At 37.0% G+C, this 23485-nt stretch overlaps 1 protein-coding gene and 3 non-coding genes across 4 annotated transcripts in view; 2 read left to right on the top strand and 2 right to left on the bottom strand.

Annotated features, from left to right (window-relative positions):
- Positions 1-23485, bottom strand: part of LOC123877875 (soluble guanylate cyclase 88E) — a 68677-nt gene that overhangs the window by 7841 nt on the left and 37351 nt on the right. Inside the window, exons 2-9 of the mRNA XM_045924808.1 lie at positions 11672-11847; positions 8412-8572; positions 7792-7912; positions 5961-6166; positions 5484-5607; positions 4518-4659; positions 1295-1421; positions 398-602 (exon numbers count right to left, since the gene is read on the bottom strand). Of these exons, the coding sequence (XP_045780764.1) occupies positions 398-602; positions 1295-1421; positions 4518-4659; positions 5484-5607; positions 5961-6166; positions 7792-7912; positions 8412-8572; positions 11672-11839 (1254 nt within the window). The 5' untranslated portion in view covers positions 11840-11847. The remainder of the gene's footprint in view (positions 1-397; positions 603-1294; positions 1422-4517; positions 4660-5483; positions 5608-5960; positions 6167-7791; positions 7913-8411; positions 8573-11671; positions 11848-23485) is intronic.
- On the top strand, positions 6745-6817 carry Trnaa-agc. Its single transcript has one exon. It is a non-coding gene; the product is annotated as a tRNA-Ala (tRNA).
- Trnaa-cgc lies at positions 9510-9581 on the top strand. Its single transcript has one exon. It is a non-coding gene; the product is annotated as a tRNA-Ala (tRNA).
- Trnai-aau lies at positions 9846-9919 on the bottom strand. The gene has a single exon. It is a non-coding gene; the product is annotated as a tRNA-Ile (tRNA).

Raw genomic sequence — 23485 nt, 5'->3', positions numbered from 1 at the left:
TTTCAGCTAGGAACTTAAATCTTGCAGTTATTAGTGTCTAAGCTGAATACCTACCTAATTAAGGAACTTAGCAATCATCATCATCATTATTTAAGCCAGCCAACACAGGCTTTTCCCAAAAGGCCTAATACCTACTCATTTTTTGAGCAAAATTTATTGAGCAAAACATAAACACATAAACACACAAATTTAAACACTGTTGAACAATGTACTAAGACTAGATTATTATACAATTTGGTACTTAACAAATTTTTGATGACAAAGTAAGATAATAAGTAATTAGTAATTAGTAAGATAACTTTGTTTTTGAGTGTTGCAAGATCAAGGACTGGCTATCCTAGCTAGATTGTTTACATCTGTGTTAAGTGTTTGTCCCAAAGCTCAAGCTATTTCTTACCTCACATGTATCGATTGGGTTCTCTCCATTTCGTAATCTGTCTGCAACTTGCTTGGGTATCATCTGGTACAGCAGTTCATCTGTTCTCTTCATCTCCTCGTCCAGCTTCCTCATGGATTCTTCTAGCTTTTTGCTCTTCTGTTGCTCTTGGTCCAAAGCTAGTTTTAGTTCCACCGATTGTTGTGTACCGGCTAACATGAGATCTCTGTAAAAAAGTTTTCAAAAATTGCACAGACCAATGTATTACTTGATTTAAAATGATCTCACGTAGAGATTAACTTCTATACCCCTTCCAACTTAGCCCGCTTCCATCTTAGACTGCATGATTACTTTACGAATAATAAAAAATTATGAATATCCTCAAAAAAATCCAGGTACAATCATAAAAAAAATTTACAGTCATAAACCATCATAATGAGTTTGTTGGAAATGTCTGATCGTTCATAGAAAAAAATAGTACCCGTATATTAAGATCCACCATGATGCTACTTTGCAGGCTTTAGCCTCAAATAAAGGCACCTGTTCAGATCTGATGACTAATGCAAATTGATATACAGGGAAGGTCCGAGGTGAAAGAGCAACTTTTCATAAAAGGTTTAATTAACCCCCGACCCAAAAAGAGGGGTGTTATAGGTAAGTTTGACGTGTGTATCTGTGTATCTGTCTGTGGCATCGTAGCTCCTAAACTAATGAACCGATTTTAATTTAGTTTTTTTTTGTTTGAAAGGTGGCTTGATCGAGAGTGTTCTTAGCTATAATCTAAGAAAATCGGTTCAGCCGTTTGAAAGTTATCAGCTCCTTTCTAGTTACTGTAACCTTTACTTGTCGGGGGTGTTATAACTTTTTAATTTACACTTGTTTTTAGTACGTAATCGAAGTAGCAGTAAGTATACAAACCTGCTAAAATCATGCATGGACAGATCATTGATATAAAGACCAGTGGAGACCAGGGCAGCGAGGTCCGGCATCACAGGGGTCCCGAGATACATCATCATGCGCCAGTTGTCCATGTAGATCATTTGACCTATAAGTTACAAGCATTGAAAATTATATTCCACACGAGGAACATTACCATCAACTATTTAAATTTCTGGCAGCTTGGATATCTAAAAACCGGCCAAGTGCGAGTCAAACTCACACACCGAGGGTTCCGTACATGGGTATCTTTCAATATTTTGCACGGTCAATCAAAAACTATTATGCACAAAATAAATAAAAATCAGTTTTAGAATTTACAGATCAAACCCTTTTAAAATATGATTTCCTACGTGGTAGGTATAGATCTTACTTTGAAAATTGAAAATACCAGTTATTATTTGTTCATGTTTGTTGTGCTATAAGAACTTCCTACTTACCTGCCTTTCATGATTCTAGGTCAACGGGAAGTAGGTAACTTGTAGGTTTTCTTGACAGACATGACAGACATGACAGACGGACAGCGAAGTAATCCTATAAGGGTTACTTTTTTCCATTGAGGTACGGAACCCTTTAAATCAAGGCTCTCAACTCGCTGTATCCTCCTGTAACCTGCGTCGTAGTCGTAAACTCCCTAAGTACCCCACGAGCCGTCTTAATTCACCCACTCCATTGGTACACCAAGGCCAAGCCTATATTTTATCTATAGGGCTAGAATACTAGGGCTATATTTTATCTAGCCCTATAGATAAAATACATAAAATACATTTTCGGTGCGGACTCTTTCTTAGAGTAGAAGAAGTAGATTTTGAGTGCGACTTAAAAGCTATAGTTTCTGTACACTATACTGCTAAATCCACATTTATCTAAAAACCCTGTAAGCTCAAGGGTTTTTCGGTGCATGATTTTATAGTTTGTAACTTTGTAACAGTAACTATTTCTAAATAGATTCATTTTTACGGAAATAAAACCGATTTCACTAATAAAGTTGTTTGTGGAAATCGGCTAATGGATATTCCTGTACTCAAGGTTTTTAATCAAGAAACAATACGTACAAATATTTACCATGAACAAATTAGATCCCCGTTTTCCTTATTTTGAGACCATCAGAAGAAAATATGTTCAAACATGTGCGAATTTATATTGCGAATAAAGAAATGAAAATTCTTGCTATAGCTGCAAAGAATTTTCGGTGGGCACGTTTTGTTTTGTCCTAGAGACGGTAGAAAGATCTCCTAATGACTGCATTATAGAAATATTGTTTTACTTTTGGAGGACGTTGAATTCAGACTGTCCAAGATCTCAAAAAAATTACTAGGGTCTACCGTCTAGTGTTTAGGATTTAATATCGAAGAGATTAACACATCTATAAATATAATAAAATTGTAGAAAAGTGGTGTCTGTACAATGGAAATATATAAAAAAAAGTAGCAGGGGTTGTTATTATATCGATGCCGAACCCGAAATTGTAATTTTTTTTTTGTCTGTTTGTCTGTGTGTTTGTGCACGCTAATATCAGAAACGGCTTATTCGATTTAGATACGGTTTTCACTATTATATTGTAGTAAGCTTCACTTAACATTTAGTGTTTATTTCATGTCAATCGGTTCATAAATAAAAAAGTTATGTCAAATTAAAGAATCACGGCGAACATTTTTAACGTACAGAGTACCTATGTACTACACGCCTCGCGCCTGAGCGTACGTGGCTATATAAAGTCACTATTCCACGCGAACGAAGTCGCGAGCACAGCTAGTATTTAATAAACAACTTCGGATGGATTACTGAATAATAATAATTAGTATGGGCTTCGTATGAGGAAAGATAATCTCTGCCGTTCCCGAAGTAGAATGGAGTTGATCATGATCTTCAAATTGGAGTTGATCTTGAATGGGACATTACATTTATTTCAAAGGCGCTGTTCAGCACGATTTAGCGGATAGCGACTAAATGAAATTTTGAATATGGGGTTTCTGTATCATAGATTTCCACTAAGAATCTACACGATTTTATTTTCAAAAAATGTAAGTATGGAAATTCGAAAAAAACCGGCCAAGTGCGAGTCAGACTCGCGCACCGAGGGTTCCGTACTTGGATAATTTTTCCGACATTTTGCACGATAAATCAAAAACTATTATGCATAAAAATAAATAAAAATCTGTTTTAGAATATAGAGTTAAAGCCCTTTCATGTGATACCTACCCAACTTGGTATAGTTATCTTACTTTGAAAATTGAAAAATATTTAAATTTTTTTTAATGATGTAACCACAAATTCACAGTTTTCGAATTTATTCCTTTACTTGGCTATATAAGACCTACCTACCTACCAAATTTCGTGATTTTAGGTCAACGGGAAGTACCCTATAGGTTTTCTTGACAGACACGGACGGACGGACGGACAGACAAACAGACAACAAAGTGATCCTATAAGGGTTCCGTTTTAGGAATAGAAATAGTATTTAAATATGTATTTATTAATGTTTCCTAGGAAATCTTTCCACATGTCCCTCAGTCACAGAACACCGCCCTCAGTCAAGTTAGGTATTGCTTCCAATCGAGGGAGAAGTGAATTTAACTTCTAGTTCGCGTGTGACACAGAATACCTTTGAGATGTAAATTTATAACATCAGGCAATCGTCTTCCGTCGTACGCATAACGCTTCTTGGGGGAGACTCCTGAAAATTTTGTCTACTTTTACCCTTAGTGCCTAAATAATTTTAACCATCATCTGCATTTTCCAATAAAATTAGTATTTTTAGTAGTATTTTAGCGGATCTCTACGTCATAATAGCTGTCTGCATACCAAATTTCAGCCCAGTCCGTCCAGTAGTTTGAGCTGTGTGTTGATAGATCAGTCAGCCAGTCAGTCATTCAGTCAGCTTTTCCTTTTATATAATATATTATAGAGGATAGAGGATGCCCGTGGCTTCGCCCACGTGGATTTCGGTTTTTACAGCCCCGCAGGAACTCTTTGATTTTCCGGGATAAAAAGTAGCCTATGTCCTTCCCTGGAATGTATCCCATGTCTGTTCATTAAAATCGGATCAGGGGTTTGGCCGTGAAAACGTAGCAGACAGACAGACACACTTTCACGTTCATACTTTTAGTAAGTATGGAAAGAAGATTTTGGGCCTTCATAAAAACTCTGAATAAACTCTTGAACTGAAATTCTCTTTGAAAAGGTCTCAGTTTACGATAAATACCTTTCAGCCTCAAATTCTTCTCTGTAGTGGTGTCAGATTCATCAGACAGTCGAATCAGCTCGTTGCGTTTATCCGGCGCTTTCTCATGCATCACGGCTTCCACTGTCACCAACTCGAATATGTTGTTGGTACGATTCAGGATCTGAAGACAAAGTCAAAGTCAAAATCATATTTTATTCAAATTGGGTAAGTAAGTACTATTGTACACATTCTGTCAAACAATGATGATGATAATCAATTACACGAGGGTTCCAAATGCGCCCAAGTCTGAGAAGAGCCCACAATAAACTCAGCCGGGTATTCTTTTTTTTTATCATCACTTTACAAAATCACTTAATTATCAGAGCTATCAAAGCTGTTTGGAAAATCATTCCTTAGCTTTCTTATCATTACAATCATCAACAAAACTGAAACTAGTAAAGATTTTAGTAGCCTACCTGAAGCATGGTTGAATACCCTAATTTAGAATGGTGACTATGTATTGAACTATGTAATTCAGATACAAGTTAGCCCTTGACCGCAATCTCACCTGGTGGTAAGTGCTGAATGCAGTCTAAGATGAAAGCGGGTCAAACTTGAAAGGGTTATGGCATTATCAAACCCAGTATGGGTTGGTTTCTACACGGCATCGTACCAGAGCTAAATCGCTTGGCGGGATAGCTTTGCCGGTTGGGTGGTAACTAGCCACGACCGAAGCCGCCCACCAGACCAGACCAGAAATTATAAAATTCCAAACCCCTGCTGGGAATCGAACCCGGGATCTCCCACTAAAACCTTACCGCTTACCACTTCGCCAGGAAGGCCTTCAGGGAGTTTATAGGGTCCCTAATGCAGTCAAGGAATAAGGCTGAATTTTTCGAAATTTTCATGGGGGCAAAGACGCAAGCAGTTGCTAATATAATGATAATTTTCAATAACTTCAGTAATAACACCCCTCTTTTTGGGTCGGGGGTTAAAAAATCTTACAGTTTGGAACTTGAAGGCAATGAGCGGTCGAACCAGATCGAACCAGTTCGTAATCTTCTTGCCAACCAGATCCGGCAGAATCACCATCAAAGAATTACCGATGCTACGGACGACCATGTCCGATCTGTAAACACAAAAAAATCGGTCAAGGGCGACTCGGACTCGCACACGAAGGGTTCCGTACCATCGTATAAGCAACAAAAAAATATTTTAATGCCGGAAATTTTGGAATCTTTATTATTTTGTTACAGCAGCATTTGAAATATACATTCTGTGAAAATTTCAACTCTCTAACTATTTTACGGTTTAAGAGATTGCCTAATTAGGGTCCCGTTGGCACATTTCAGGTGCGATACGGAACCCTAAAAATGAAATAAGTATGAAACATATTATTATTTAAACCCAGGTCGCGATCGGGGTGAGGACGGTAACACAATAATCAGGTTCATAATATATCAATTTCATTAAGGTCCTTACCCGAATACAATACAAAAGGGGAATATCTCGAACAATACGGAAGCGCTGATAGGTAGATGTTTTTCCTCCCTCGTCATCGCCAAGGAAGCTAGTGTGAAAGCTCGATTGTCGAAGGTCAACTGAAACGTCACGTGGACCGTGTCAAAGAGAAGTTCCTCTCGGAGTAACTCTATTCGCATCTCTTTGTGGTAAAAATGGCGGGCTACCTGAAATAAATAACTACATTAAACTAGATGATTTTTATAAATCCCATGACTCTTCGATTTTCCGGGATAAAAAGTTGCCTAAGTATGTTAATTTCCGGGGCGGAGGCTACCTCTGTACCAAATCTCAACTGTAAAACTGTTGGGCCGTGAAAAGCTACCAGACAGACAGACAGACACACTTTCGCATTTATAATAATTAAGTATGGATAGTATAGATGTTTCAACCTAAGTGAGCCGCTGGATTCAGGCAGCGCAAGACCGTGCCGTGTGGAAGTCAAGAGATCTCTGTTTCCCAAAGAGTCTACTTGTTACTCACGAAGAGTCAAAAACATGAAAATCAAAGAGTTCTCTCAGGATTTTCAAAAAAACTTACGCAGACAAGTCGCGGGCATTATTTACATAATTTTTTGCATTTTAAAATGGACGCCATCTAGTGCAGAGTTGTGGAATTATTAGAAACATCAAACTGCTACTAGTGCCATCTATTGACATATCTAAATAATACGTTTTACTCTGCTAAAGTTTAAACTGTGCCAGGTTGTTAGTTTACATACGATAATTTTGCTACTACTTTCAACGGGGGCGTAGCTCAGATGGTAGAGCGCTCGCTTAGCATGCGAGAGGTACCGGGATCGATACCCGGCGCCTCCAAAGCCTGTTTTTTTTTAATTTTGATTATAGAATTTTACTCGTTATCACTTTACAAAATGTATCTAGACTGGAATTTTCTACCTAGGCACAAAGTTTTAAAACTTTTTTTTTTTTTAAATTAAATTATTTCATTGAAGTTTATTTATTTTTAAGTTTGATTATTTTTTATTAAGTTTTAAAACTAATTTTGCTAGATAATTTATCACTGACAAAAGTTTGTTATTAATGACTCTTGTAATACAAGTTGTAAACGATATTTTGATTCCATTATACTTACTACCTACGTAACATCAAAACACATTGTGTAATTTAAACTTTCAGACCCTGAAACTTAAATAGTGAGGCGAACAAATACGTAAGCATGTATGTGGTGTACTTACCTACTAAACTATGTACAAACATAGCCAAACAAAACTACATAATATACTATCTACCAGATTTGATAATTATAAAAAAGTAAAAAATAATCATACTAATTTAATTTGATTGCAAAAGTGTGTTTATTTGTCCTTCAATCACGCCGCAACAGAGCAACTGATCGGTGTAATTTTGCATGCATAATATACTCGTACCTAGTTAAGAACCTAGAGTGCCATAGGCTACTTTTTATCCCGGTAAGGACAGGACGAAGTCGCGGGCATCAGCTAGTAGTTATATGTATTATTTATATGATAATATTATATGTTATACTAATATGTTATTATCACACTAATCACACTAATATTATAAAGGCGAAAGTTTGTATGTGTGTGTGTGTGTGTGTGTGTGTGTGTGTGTATGTTTGTTACTCCTTCACGCAAAAACTACTGGACGGATTTGGCTGAAATTTAGAATGGAGATAGATAATATCCTGGATTAGCACATAGGCTACTTTTTATCCCGGGAAATCAAAGAGTTCCCACGGGATTTCAAAAAACCTAAATCCACGCGGGCGAAGTCGCGGGCATCGGCTAGTACTTAATAAAAAAAATAACCTCTCTTATTTGCCCCATAGCGTAGTATACGAATCCTCGTCTCTTCGATCTGTAATGCAGCGTCAACCCTTGTCGTGTTTCATTCTCACAAATGAAACTCGGCGCTCTCATTCTGGGATAACTGAAAAAAAAAATCACACCTTCAAAAAACTCAAATTCTAGAGAAAATGGGACGAGTGCAAAGAAGAACGATCTGTGACTGTGAAGTTTGGACCATGATAGCTTTGGGATCAGATTAATAAAGGTGTAAAAAATTAGTGTAAGTGATTTTTTTTTAAAATATAAGCTTAAAAGTTTAAGAGTGTCTGACAGGGGGTTGTCAAGTGTCTGACAATGCATGTCGTGGTTTCTAACACTATTCCAAAGAAAATATAAAAAAATTAGATTTTATAAGCACTTTGACGTAAGATTATGAGTGTGAGTGAATAGGCATCTTCTAGGTAAACGCGTCCCATCTTAGAATACATCATCACTTTCCATCAGGTGTGATTGTGGTCAAGCGCTTGCCTATAATTAATAAAAAAACGAGTTTTTACACCTTCATTACCTGTTAAATTTCAAAGCAAACTCGGCCCTACAAAAGGATTTCTTAGGTAGACGACGACGGTTGTGTTACTTACCTGAATTTTAGATACTCGTGCAAATTGTCCAATCCGTTCAGAAAATCTCTCATATGCCGGCCCAGAACTGATAAGACTCTGTCGTAGCCGTATTGAGAGACGAAACCGACGAAGTAGACGCCCATTTGGTCCATAAACTCCCTCTCTGTTATACCTAATACCTGAAACAAAAGTTGAAATGTTTAAAGGTCCAATAGACAAAATTTTATTTTATAAACTAAAAAATTAATAACTTTTTAATGTTTCAGTAGGTAGGTATGTGCTTTTTGGATCTTTAATCCGAATTGGTCAAGAAACATGGTTGGATAAGTAAACAATTTCCTCAGCAGATTTTTTTTTCCAAAAACTGTTCCAAATACCTACATTTTTAATGGAAACAATACATAATTAAGTTTCCATTATCTGCTTAAAAAACAATCTATTTAAGTAATTATTATTTGTTTGTTAATTACAATCTTTGAAACGCGAAAATATTTTGATCTTTTCTCAACGTCAACCACAGTGAATACAAGTGTAAATTGAAAATTTATAACACCCCCGACAAGTGAAGGTTACAGTAACTAGAAAATAGCTGATAACTTTCAAACGGCTGAACCGATTTTTTTGGATTATAGCTAAGAACACTCTCGATCAAGCCAAGGTTTGAAAACCAAAAAAATTAAATTAAAACCGGTTCATTCGTTTAGGCGCTACGATGCCACAGACAGATACACACGTCAAACTTATAACGCCCCTCTTTTTGGGTCGGGGGTTAAAAATCTATTCTGAACTCTTAATCATTCGTAGCGCCTAGGAAAATTTAAGAGCAATTACTAACATCCAATTGTTTTTGTACGGAGATATGGCTTCATCATTGATTCTGTGTATAGTCCGCGACAGGTTGAGATGGCAATCGGGGCATGAGGCGGGGGGACCCGCACGTCACCTGCACTCCCGCATCAGGTTAGCGGCTGTGCGGGGCGTTCCTTTTCCGATTGCCATTTCAACCTGTCGCGTTCTATAGATCTTGGTTCGGTATACAAGTTTTTTATGATTTCACAATATTATATTTACACACATATTTATTAAATGATCAATAATTTCAACAATCTAGTCATCGGGGATGTAACTCAGTGGTAGAGTGTCTGCTTCGCATGCTGAAAGTCCTGGGTTCAAATCCCAGCATCTCCAAATCATATTTTTGACTTTTATTTTTTACCTTTTTTTTCAAGTACTTTTTTTGTTAAAAATAAAAATGAATTAATAATTTATAACCTAGATCATCCAACAAAATAGAAATAGAACAAAAAATTTTCAACTTGTTAGTAATTTTTTTTATGCGTTTATATTATTGTGAGTTCAATAATATCGATGCGCAACAATACATGCGCTTTGAATGGCTATAATATTTTAAGATAAAAGATTTATTTAAAAATTAAAAAAAAAAATGTATCGTGGCCCATGAGGGGATCGAACCCGCGACCTTCGCGTTATTAGCACGACGCTCTAACCAACTGAGCTAATGGGCCGATGCTTACATTTGCGAAATACTGTATTCATATCTTAGTTTAACCGACTTCATTGCATGATCGAAGGGCTGGCTCATTCTTTGCGCAACGGATCAGCCTGGCTGTCCACATTAAGATTAACGCCAATGCCCTACAACGCCATAATTCACGTGTTAAAAACTGAGTGGCCATACAATTGAATTGGAGTTAAAATCGTCTAACGCCAAATGGAATTGTGAATGCCGTTGTACATTGGTCGTGGCTACATCTACGTTCAACGGAAGAAGCCGTTGAACATCGCGTTGGTGGCTGGGACATTAGTAGTCGTTAGTTAAAGAAAAGTGGTTACTTATAGCTGTGCTTATAGGTAAGTGATCTGCACGAGTAATTACTCACCTATAATACCTACTCTAAGTAGACCAGTCGCTGGAATTAGTCCGCTATTAATAACGCGACGCGGTTAAAGCTTTGGGGTGTTGACGTTTTTATAATATTTATGTTTCGCAAATAAATACGATGCTTTGATGCGACGTTGGTTTTTATGTCTATGTCGAATACGTGCTAAGATCTTATTAAAATGTGAAGGATCGCTGACCGATTTCTACCAAACTGACGTGATCTTACTGAATATCCTGCCTGTCTAATGATTCGCTAACTTAGTGCCTAACCCCCCGTCCACACACTGCCCGTGTGGCACGGGCAGAAGCGAGGAACGAAGGCAGAGACGTAGTGTGGCCGCGTTACTCGCGTGTTCCTCGTTCATGCCCATCGCTCCCTATTTTGTCGGTAAGTATGCAATAGCGCGCACGCTGCCACAATTTCGACGTCCATCGCGTTGCTAAGGCAAGCGACCTAGTGTCTAGGCGGTGTCGCGATTAATTGCGCGAGTAGGGCAGTGTGTGGACGGGGGGTAACACTGAATGATAGCCACCGCGCTCATTTGACATTTATTTTTAATCCATTGAAGGTTTTCTACAACAAATATTTTAATGACACTTAGTGGAACAGCAATGTAAAACCAACCAATGTCAAATGTGCTCCGTTATCATTCAATGCGGGTCTTAGGTTAATTTACAGTTATTATCAGATGTTAGTGATAATATCCAGGACCGACGGCTTAACGTGCTATCCGAGGCACGGAAGAGACGAAAAGGCCAAATTCGGACCTCCAAAGTTGGTCACCTAGCTAGTTAGACTCGGGCCACCGTTGCTTAACAATCGTAATTGATTGATACTTATGCGTTGTCACTACTTAAGCTACACGTCCCATACGAATTAATAGTGTTCTGTAAATGCCTTAATTCAGTAATTTAATTAATAAGACGTTTATTAAATTACTGAATCAATAAATATTTTTCAGTTATAATTATCATTTATTAAATTACTAAATTAATAAATGTTTGGCAATTATTATTATACCTTATCCTGTACATTAAATAAATTTCATATACAGCAAAAAAAAAACTTAATTCAGTTGATAGCGGACGGGGCACTCGAAGCGTTTCGTTGTATTTTCGAACCGTCATAGCTTCGGTATAGGTCTGGACTCTGGATGCCGCTAGAAAGCTGATATTATCAGTATAAGGTGTCCTCAGCTAAATTAAATATGCCAAGTACGAATTATTTAGCTTTTATGGTTACAGATTTATTGATATCTAAAATACGTCGATTTCATCCCTCACTCTACCTACTTATTACAACTTCTACGAGCCCCGTTACCATCCCGCCGCGCATTGTGTGTGTTCCTGGCTTTACTATGAGTCTCTTACTTGCCTCTTGTGCCTTCTTCGCCAGTCTTGTGATCAGATTCTCAGGGTATACTTGGTGTACGGAGAATGATGGCTGTTCGACGCCCGCCTGTCTTCTAATGTCCTCCCATCTTTCTTCGCCGTAGGTCTGTCGGATGTACTCGGCCATGTTTTCGAGTAGGAGCCCGTACATTGTGGTATCTAGAAGAACAGGTTTAAATTAAAAATTTATAACACCACCGACAGGTGAAGGTTACAGTAATAACTAGAAAAGAGCTGATAACTTTCAAACGACTGAACCGATTTTCTTGGATTATAGCTAAGAACACTCTCAAACAAAAAAAAACTAAATTAAAATAGTAGTTTAGGAGCTACGATGCCACAGACAGATACACAGATACACACGTCAAACTTATAACACCCCATTTTTTGGGTCGGGGGTTAAAAATAACCCATATCAATCCAAATTTATTTTATAACTAGCTGATGCCCGCGACTTCGTTCTCGTGGATATACTTATTAGGTTTTTAAAAATCCCGTGGGAACTCATTGATTTTCCGGGATAAATAGTGCCTATGTATTATAATCTACCTCCGTTCCAAACAGCCAAACCCGTCTAGTAGTTTTTGCGTGATAGAGTAACAAACTTTCCTAAAATACGAAAGTTTATAATCTGTTTGTCTGTCTGCTAGCTTTTAAATGATTTTGACGAGATTCGGAACGGAGATAGTTTGCATCTCGGGGATAGATATAGACTTATTTTTTGTCCCGTAAATTAAGCAGTTTCCACGGTATTTTTAACCCCCGACCCAAAAAGAGGGGTGTTATAATTTTGACGTGTGTATCTGTGTATCTGTGTATCTGTGTATCTGTGTATCTGTGTATCTGTGTATCGGTGTATCTGTGTATCTGTGTATCTGTGTATCTGTGTATCGGTGTATCTGTGTATCTGTCTGTGGCCTCGTAGCGCCTAAACGAATGAACCGATTTTAATTTAGTTTTTTTTGTTTGAAAGGTGGCTTGATCGAGAGTGTTCTTAGCTATAATCCAAAAAAATTGGTTCAGCCGTTTGGAAGTTATCAGCTCTTTTCTGGTTTTCTTATTACTTTTATCTCAGGGCCACCAGAGGTTACGTATTTTCTGACAAAGGAAATATGTACGATTGAGTAGTGTTAGTAAGTACTAAGAACGCATGCCTAGCCTACCTGCTAGCTTGCTTAGACGGCCAATTTTCAGGTTTCTGATAATCAAGGTACATAATAAAAATTAAATTAAAAATTTAAAAAACCCCCGACACATAAACCTCTAAAAAGTAAAAAAATAATAGGTAAGTATGTATGGGCCCTTTAAGAATAGTATAAATAGTAAAGTTTTTATCCAAGCGCTCGTTGCGCCAGGGGACCGCTACCTATCGTAAACTATGAAAGTCATCTGTTGTAGAAAGAATAGTCTTTAGCGGTCCCCCGACGCAACGAACGCTTGGATAAAAACTTTACTATTTATACTATTCTTAAAGGGCCCATACATACTTACCTATTATTTTTTTACTTTTTAGAGGTTTATGTGTCGGGGGTTTTTTAAATTTTTAATTTAATTTTTATTTCACGCTTTTTAAACTTTTATTCATAAATTACCGTTTATTTGTGCCATTCTAAAACCCAATTTCTATAATAATATAAATCCAATAAGGCAGCTAATATCTCTTCAAAAGTAACATCAATGTTATGTTAATTATACGTTCCATGAAATATTTTTGACCGAACATCACTAAATCAAGAATTATCTGAATGACTCACATAGTTTAACACGACCAAAACGAAATATCTCTTTCTAACATGTCGTTGCTTTAAAAATGTACCCATTTTACGTAGTCGTATAATAAATTGAAATCGACTTTCATCCGATGAAATAAGGAATAAAGTGGTTTGTATGTCATTTTGTTTGTTATTGCATGTCAAATTTTTATTTGACATAACTTTCAAAAACCGGTCAAGTGCGAGTCTGCCTCACACATGAAGAGTTCCGTACAAGTTTTTTTTTTATGTAATGACAATTCAGTTGTCGGATTTTTCTGTTTACTTGGGCCACAGGAGTAGAGTGCTTGGGCTATAAGATATTGCTACCTGCCTTTCATGATTCTACGTAAACGGGAAGTACCCAATTTATAAGTTTTGATTCTCTTGAAAGATAACACACAGACAGACAACGAAGTGGTGAAGGAAAACATCGTCAGGAAACCTGCATGCTTAAGAGTTGGCCATAATGCTCCCTCAAAGGTGCGTGAGGTCTGCCAATACGTGCTTGGCCAGTGTGGTAGCTTCTCATTCTGAGAGGAGACTTGTGCTCAGTAGTGAGCCGGCGATGGGTTGATCCTGATGATGATGAATTTAAACGTATTTTGTCAAAGTAAATAAGCTGAGTTCAAGCAGATAAAATATAAAGAAGGTGCGCCTAATGCATCATCCAAACCTGCGCGACAAAGCGACTACGATGCGGGAACCTCAGCCGCGCGGAGGGTCATCGCCTCCTACGATATTTAATGGTGCCATGCACACCTGCGCGACTACATCTTTTTTTTTCTACAGATACCTACTGAACCCTAAAAATAGTTTGACTATGGTTTGGGTTTGGGTTGATTGTTCGTGGCCTTTGGTTGACTGTTGGATATTATAATTGAATTGATGTTTTCTCGTTTAACTGTGATTATAATATTTTATAAATTAGAAACTCCGCGCCTACGATCCAAAGTATCGGAGTTTTCCAAAACATTATTTTCAAATAAATAATTATGTATCTAAGCAACGTCCATCTTGACAGCTTGACATTTGCCAATTGACATAATATTATGAACCTCTGTTACAATAGTGAAAGATCCCAGGGACACCAGCCGTCACGTATTTTCTGACGAACGAAATGTGGACGATTGAGTAGTGTTAGTATGTACTAAGAACGCATGCCTACAGACCTGCTAGCTTGCTTAGACGGCCAATTTTCAGGTATCAGGTGATCAAGGTACATAAAAACATTACTTACGTCATGTAAATTCTCCAATTTTTTTAATTTTTAGCTGATTTTTTTTATATTAATAATTAATTGACATAAGTAAACTATAAGAGAGTAAGAGAGAAGTCAATATATCCTAATACATGTCTTACTCAGTCTAATGCGCGTAGATAATGCCCTCGCGCTCAAACCCACAGAGGCATTAAAATTGAATTTAGGGGATAATTGGATCTGGATCGGTCGGTCTGTCTTCTTGTAAAAGGTTTTAAAATAGTTGTCTGGTGGACATATATAAAAATGGAGCATCAGAATTTACGTGCAGTTAAGTAATTACTTATTTTGGGAGCTTTAAAGCGTCTGCAAAGCAATACGGTCGACGCGGGAAGTGTCTGGAAGTATTGGCGACATATTTTTAAGGATATTGCCTAAAATATACGTAAAAATCAGTTTGGAGTATTTACGTGAGGTAAGTAATGGTTTTATGTACCTTGATTATCAGATACCTGAAAATTGGCCGTCTAAGCAAGCTAGCACGTAGGCTAGGCATGCTTTCTTAGTACTTACTAACACTACTCAATCGTACATATTTCCTGTGTCAGAAAATACGTAACCTCTGGGGGCCCTGGGATAAAAGTAATAAGAAAACCAGAAAAGAGCTGATAACTTCCAAACGGCTGAACCAATTTTTTTGGATTATAGCTAAGAACACTCTCGATCAAGCCACCTTTCAAACAAAAAAAACTAAATTAAAATCGGTTCATTCGTTTAGGCGCTACGAGGCCACAGACAGATACACAGATACACCGATACACAGATACACAGATACACAGATACACAGATACACAGATACACAGATACACAGATACACAGATACACAGATACACACGTCAAACTTATAACACCCCTCTTTTTGGGTCGGGGGTTAAAAACATTACTTACCTCACGTAAATTCTCCAAGCTGATTTTTACGTATATTTTAGGCAATATCCTTAAAAATAAGTCGCCAATACTCCTAGACACTTCCCGCGTCGGCCGTATTGCTTTGCAGACGCTTTAAAGCTCCCAAAACAAGTAATTACTTAACTGCACGTAAATTCTGACGCTCCATTTTTATATATGTCCACCAGACAACTATTTTAAAACCTTTTACAAGAAGACAGACCGTTCCAGAGGGCCAATCATCCCCTAAATTCAATTTTAATGCCTCTGTGGGTTTGAGCTCGAGAGCATTATCTACGCACATGAGACTGAGTGAGACATGTATTAGGATGTATTGGGATGTATTGACTTCTCTCTGTCTCTCTCTTTCTCACTCTCTTATAGTTTACTTATGTCAATTAATTATTAATATTTTAAAAAATCTGCTAAAAATTAAAAAAATTGGAGAATTTACGTGAGTTAAGTAATGTTTTTATGTACCTTGATAACCTGATACCTGAAAATTGGCCGTCTAAGCAAGCTAGCAGGTCTGTAGGCATGCGTTTTTAGTACATACTAACACTACTCAATCGTCCACATTTCGTTCGTCAGAAAATACGTGACCTCTGGTGGCCCTGGGATCTTTCACTATTGTAACAGAGGTTCATAATATTATGTCAATTTACAAATGTCAAGCTATCAAGATGGACGTTGCCTAGATACATAATTATTTATTTGAAAATGATGTTTTGGAAAACTCAGATACTTAGGATCGTAGGCGCGGAATTTCTAATTTATAAAATATTATAATCACAGTTAAACGACAAAACATCAATTCAATTATTATATCCAACAGTTAACCAAAGGCCACGAACAATCAACCCAAGCCCAAACTATAGTCAAACTATTTTTAGGGTTCAGTAGGTATCTGTAGAGAAAAAAAAAATGTTGTAGCCTCGACAGTTGTAGTCGCGTAGGTGTGCATGGCATCATTAAATATCGTGGGAGGCGATGACCCTCCGCGCGGCTGAGGTTCCCGCTTCGTAGTCGCTTTGTCGCGCAGGTTTGGATTGCCACCTTCTTTTATTTTATCTGCTCGAACTCAGCTTATTTACTTTGACAAAATACGTTTAAAATTCATCATCATCAGGATCAACCCATCGCCGGCTCACTACTGAGCACAAGTCTCCTCTCAGAATGAGAAGCTACCACACTGGCCAAGCACGTATTGGCAGACCTCACGCACCTTTGAGGGAGCATTATGGCCAACTCTCAAGCATGCAGGTTTCCTGACGGTGTTTTCCTTCACCACTTCGTTGTCTGTCTGTTTGTCCGTCTGTCGCATCTTTCAAGAGAATCAAAACTTATAAATTGGGTACTTCCCGTTTACCTAGAATCATGAAAGGCAGGTAGCAATATTTTATAGCCCAAGCACTCTACTCCTGTGGCCCAAGTAAAGAGAAAAATCCGACAACTGAATTGTCATTACATAAAAAAAAACTTGCACGGAACTCTTCATGTGTGAGGCAGACTCGCACTTGACCGGTTTTTGAAAGTTATGTCAAATAAAAATTTGACATGCAATAACAAACAAAATAAAATACAAGCCACTTTATTCCTTATTTCATCGGGTGAAAGTCGATTTCAATTTAATCGTATATCTTAAAAAGCGAAATATTATACGACTACGTAAAATGGGTACATTTTTAAAGCAACGACATGTTAGAAACAGATATTTCGTTTTGGTCGTGTTAAACTATAAGTGATTACTTTGTGAGTCATTCAGATAATTCTTGATTTAGTGATGTTCGGTTAAAAATATTTCATGGAACGTATAATTAACATAACATTGATGTTACTTTTGAAGAGATATTAGCTGCCTTATTGGATTTATATTATTATAGAAATTGGGTCTTAGAATGGCACAAATAAACGGTAATTTATAAATAAAAGTTTAAAAAGCGTGTAAATAAAAATTAAATTAAAAATTTAAAAAACCCCCGACACATAAACCTCTAAAAAGTAAAAAAATAATAGGTAAGTATGTATGGGCCCTTTAAGAATAGTATAAATAGTAAAGTTTTTATCCAAGCGCTCGTTGCGTCGGGGGACCGCTAAAGTTAACAAAAACTATTCTTTCTACAACAGATGACTTTCATAGTTTATGATAGGTAGCGGTCCCCTGGCGCAACGAGCGCTTGGATAAAAACTTTACTATTTATACTATTCTTAAAGGGCCCATACATACTTACCTATTATTTTTTTACTTTTTAGAGGTTTATGTGTCGGGGGTTTTTTAAATTTTAAATTTAATTTTTATTAAAAACCTTACTTCACGTAAGTAGACGAATCCGAGAGCATCAATTATTTGATATAAATATAGCTTACATCATGTATAACACTGTAATATAACAATACAATAAAAATCTCAATCCACGCGGACGGAGTCACGAGCATCATTTTATCTAGTAGATAATGTCTTCGCGTTCTGTGTGACCAAGCCTTTAAAACTCGAATGCCCCTATTTCTATCGAGTTGGGTGCGCTTAAGATTTATTATTTAATCTGGCCCCTGTATCTATCAATTACATGTAATGGACTTGCTTTGCGACCCGAACAGTCATTAATTTAACCCGACAGTGGAACAGAGGACTACCAAAATGGGTCAAAATATGTGGTAAGGGTCCTTAGATATTGAGGGTTCTGATATTATTTTTTGAATAGTTTGCGCGAGAGACATAATATAAAGCGAAAGTTCACTGATTGACGTACCTACCTACTGTAAACACGAGATCTCAAAAACTGTGGTACGAATAAAGCTATAATTTAGCAAGAAGTAGTTGATAGTTAATAGATGTCAGCTAAGAAATCATATTTGGAAATTCCACCCCTAAGGGGGTAAAATAGGGGTTGGAAGTTTCCAAAGTGGTAAAATGTGCCCCCCCCCCCCCCCCCCCCCCTCCCCTCGTAACTAATAAGAGAATGATAAATCTAAAAAAAATGTATGATGTACATTACCATGCAAACTTCCAACAAAAATTGGTTTGAACGAGATCTAGTAAGTAGTTTTTTTTTAATACGTCATAAGAAATTAAAATGTGTTTAAATCAAAGTAAGATAACTACACCAAGTGGGGTATCATATGAAAGGGCTCGCACTTGGATGGTTTTTACAGATCCGTAGTAGGTAACTAGTAGTAACCATTCTATCATAATAAAAATTAAATTAAAAATTTAAAAAACCCCCGACACATAAACCTCTAAAAAGTAAAAAAATAATAGGTAAGTATGTATGGGCCCTTTAAGAATAGTATAAATAGTAAAGTTTTTATCCAAGCGCTCGTTGCGCCAGGGGACCGCTACCTATCATAAACTATGAAAGTCATCTGTTGTAGAAAGAATAGTTTTTGTTAACTTTAGCGGTCCCCCGACGCAACGAGCGCTTGGATAAAAACTTTACTATTTATACTATTCTTAAAGGGCCCATACATACTTACCTATTATTTTTTTACTTTTTAGAGGTTTATGTGTCGGGGGTTTTTTAAATTTTTAATTTAATTTTTATTTACACGCTTTTTAAACTTTTATTTATAAATTACCGTTTATTTGTGCCATTCTAAGACCCAATTTCTATAATAATATAAATCCAATAAGGCAGCTAATATCTCTTCAAAAGTAACATCAATGTTATGTTAATTATACGTTCCATGAAATATTTTTAACCGAACATCACTAAATCAAGAATTATCTGAATGACTCACAAAGTAATCACTTATAGTTTAACACGACCAAAACGAAATATCTGTTTCTAACATGTCGTTGCTTTAAAAATGTACCCATTTTACGTAGTCGTATAATATTTCGCTTTTTAAGATATACGATTAAATTGAAATCGACTTTCACCCGATGAAATAAGGAATAAAGTGGCTTGTATTTTATTTTGTTTGTTATTGCATGTCAAATTTTTATTTGACATAACTTTCAAAAACCGGTCAAGTGCGAGTCTGCCTCACACATGAAGAGTTCCGTGCAAGTTTTTTTTTATGTAATGACAATTCAGTTGTCGGATTTTTCTCTTTACTTGGGCCACAGGAGTAGAGTGCTTGGGCTATAAAATATTGCTACCTGCCTTTCATGATTCTAGGTAAACGGGAAGTACCCAATTTATAAGTTTTGATTCTCTTGAAAGATGCGACAGACGGACAAACAGACAGACAACGAAGTGGTGAAGGAAAACACCGTCAGGAAACCTGCATGCTTGAGAGTTGGCCATAATGCTCCCTCAAAGGTGCGTGAGGTCTGCCAATACGTGCTTGGCCAGTGTGGTAGCTTCTCATTCTGAGAGGAGACTTGTGCTCAGTAGTGAGCCGGCGATGGGTTGATCCTGATGATGATGAATTTTAAACGTATTTTGTCAAAGTAAATAAGCTGAGTTCGAGCAGATAAAATAAAAGAAGGTGGCAATCCAAACCTGCGCGACAAAGCGACTACGAAGCGGGAACCTCAGCCGCGCGGAGGGTCATCGCCTCCCACGATATTTAATGATGCCATGCACACCTACGCGACTACAACTGTCGAGGCTACAACATTTTTTTTTTCTCTACAGATACCTACTGAACCCTAAAAATAGTTTGACTATAGTTTGGGCTTGGGTTGATTGTTCGTGGCCTTTGGTTAACTGTTGGATATAATAATTGAATTGATGTTTTGTCGTTTAACTGTGATTATAATATTTTATAAATTAGAAATTCCGCGCCTACGATCCTAAGTATCTGAGTTTTCCAAAACATCATTTTCAAATAAATAATTATGTATCTAGGCAACGTCCATCTTGATAGCTTGACATTTGTAAATTGACATAATATTATGAACCTCTGTTACAATAGTGAAAGATCCCAGGGCCACCAGAGGTCACGTATTTTCTGACGAACGAAATGTGGACGATTGAGTAGTGTTAGTATGTACTAAAAACGCATGCCTACAGACCTGCTAGCTTGCTTAGACGGCCAATTTTCAGGTATCAGGTTATCAAGGTACATAAAAACATTACTTAACTCACGTAAATTCTCCAATTTTTTTAATTTTTAGCAGATTTTTTAAAATATTAATAATTAATTGACATAAGTAAACTATAAGAGAGTGAGAAAGAGAGAGACAGAGAGAAGTCAATACATCCCAATACATCCTAATACATGTCTCACTCAGTCTCATGTGCGTAGATAATGCTCTCGAGCTCAAACCCACAGAGGCATTAAAATTGAATTTAGGGGATGATTGGCCCTCTGGAACGGTCTGTCTTCTTGTAAAAGGTTTTAAAATAGTTGTCTGGTGGACATATATAAAAATGGAGCGTCAGAATTTACGTGCAGTTAAGTAATTACTTGTTTTGGGAGCTTTAAAGCGTCTGCAAAGCAATACGGCCGACGCGGGAAGTGTCTAGGAGTATTGGCGACTTATTTTTAAGGATATTGCCTAAAATATACGTAAAAATCAGCTTGGAGAATTTACGTGAGGTAAGTAATGTTTTTATGTACCTTGATTATCAGAAACCTGAAAATTGGCCGTCTAAGCAAGCTAGCAGGTAGGCTAGGCATGCGTTCTTAGTACTTACTAACACTACTCAATCGTACATATTTCCTTTGTCAGAAAATACGTAACCTCTGGTGGCCCTGAGATAAAAGTAATAAGAAAACCAGAAAAGAGCTGATAACTTCCAAACGGCTGAACCAATTTTTTTGGATTATAGCTAAGAACACTCTCGATCAAGCCACCTTTCAAACAAAAAAAACTAAATTAAAATCGGTTCATTCGTTTAGGCGCTACGAGGCCACAGACAGATACACAGATACACCGATACACAGATACACAGATACACAGATACACAGATACACCGATACACAGATACACAGATACACAGATACACAGATACACAGATACACAGATACACACGTCAAAATTATAACACCCCTCTTTTTGGGTCGGGGGTTAAAAATTATAAAATCAGAAAATACTAGTACTAGAAAGCTGTAATTTGGCATGGGTAGGTATATTACAAATTAACCACGCGGTTTATATAATACAGTTGCAGACGGGGTATGTCATATCATAATATTATGGTCGATGGCTGAAAAATGTTTTTTGGCTTTTGCGCCTGTCAACTCTTGGGCCGTGTCATAATAAAGGGTGCTTTTACGACACCAAAGCTTTTCACTTTATGGATATTATACATTCATAAATAGGTAAGTAAGTACATACAAAGATACAAAATGGAGGCAAAATTTTCCAAGTTTACGACAGAAATCCAAAAGATACTTGGGAATGATGCTTGGGACTTCGTCCGCGTGGATTTAGGTTTTTTTAAAATCCTAAGGAAAATCTTTGATTTATGGCACAGAAAGTAACTATCATATTAACAGAAAGACCCAAACATATTATTATTTAGGGGTCTCTCCAGTCCTTACAATTATGGAAACCGAATTTGTACAGGTATAGGTACCTACTACCTACCTATAATAAAAACGTCTCGCCCCGGTAATGATCATCTATAATCAGGTGTCTTTCGGGTGAACACGAATTTTCTCCGACTAAATTCAGGCAATTTTGTTTATTTTCGCAAAATTTTCATAAATCAAGTATAGCCAGACCCTCTTAGATAATCCTTCTTTCTAAATTGGTGAAAACCGTATGAAAACCCGTTCAGTACTTTCTGACTTTGAGATTAGTCAAGTGCGAGTTGGACTCGCTCACGAAGAGTTCCGTACCATCGCACAAGAAATAACACTTTTTTTTAGTTGTCATAGCGGCCATATCGAAGTTTTTGTTATTTGTTGATAAAGCGGCAGTAGAAATACACATTCTGTGAAAATTTCGGCTCTCTACCTATTACGGTTCACCAGATACATCATACAACCCACTGATAGACAGATGGGCGGTCGGATGGACGGATAGATGGACGGACAGACAGATAGCGGAGTCATAGTAATAGGGTTGGCAACCTTCGGGAATGGAACCCGAAAAAACGAACTTATAATAATAAATTTATGTAGTGATGAAGATATCGAATCGGAGTTAAGCAAAGACAGAGTAATAAAGGATTAGTTATAGCTGTGTTTTTCCGTAAAATAATCACACTAATATTATAAAGGAGAAAGTTTGTATGTGTGTGTGTGTGTGTGTGTGTGTGTGTGTGTGTGTGTGTGTATGTTTGTTACTCCTTCACGCAAAAACTACTGGACGGATTGGGCTGAAATTTAGAATGGAGATAGATTATACCCTGGATTAGCACATAGGCTACTTTTTATCCCGGAAAATCAAAGAGTACCCACGGGAATTTTAAAAAACCTACATCCACGCGAACGAAGTCGCGGGTATCAGCTAGTCACCTATAAAAAAGAGATGATAGCCTAGGATTTATGTAGGTACATAGGACTTTGCCGTCTATTTAGGAGGTCTGGAGTGCAATCCCGGACCTTTAAATTTTTTCGGTGTTATCTGCGTTTAGTAATTTTGGGTAAGGTCTGACGAAATCACAAACACAATCTTTATGATAAATTATTATACTTTTATTTCATATTTAAATTTATTAACTTTTACATTTGTGTCAAATAAATGTTGTTCCTCTTACGTTAGTATATTTTCGAATGTCGTCGTTTTAAAACCACTCTTACAGGTAACCTCTCCACGTTTATTAGCCACTCCCCTTTTTATCTTATCGTTATCGGCCAATCCAAATTGTACAATGAATAAACTTAGTGACTAATATACAAATCATCAAGCTCGTTTAACAAATCATCTAAGTAATAAAGATGTTTTCATCTTATATATTGATTACAAATATTATCCTTTATTATGCTACAATTCATCAACTAAAAACTATAAGAATTTTATATACAGTACGTTTATCGATCAGATGTTGAACAA

The sequence above is a fragment of the Maniola jurtina genome, chromosome 24, assembly GCF_905333055.1.
Source record: "Maniola jurtina chromosome 24, ilManJurt1.1, whole genome shotgun sequence".
NCBI classification, from domain to species: domain Eukaryota; kingdom Metazoa; phylum Arthropoda; class Insecta; order Lepidoptera; family Nymphalidae; genus Maniola; species Maniola jurtina.
Note: the sequence above shows the minus strand (reverse complement) of the source record. Positions and strands in the feature narration are given on the sequence as shown.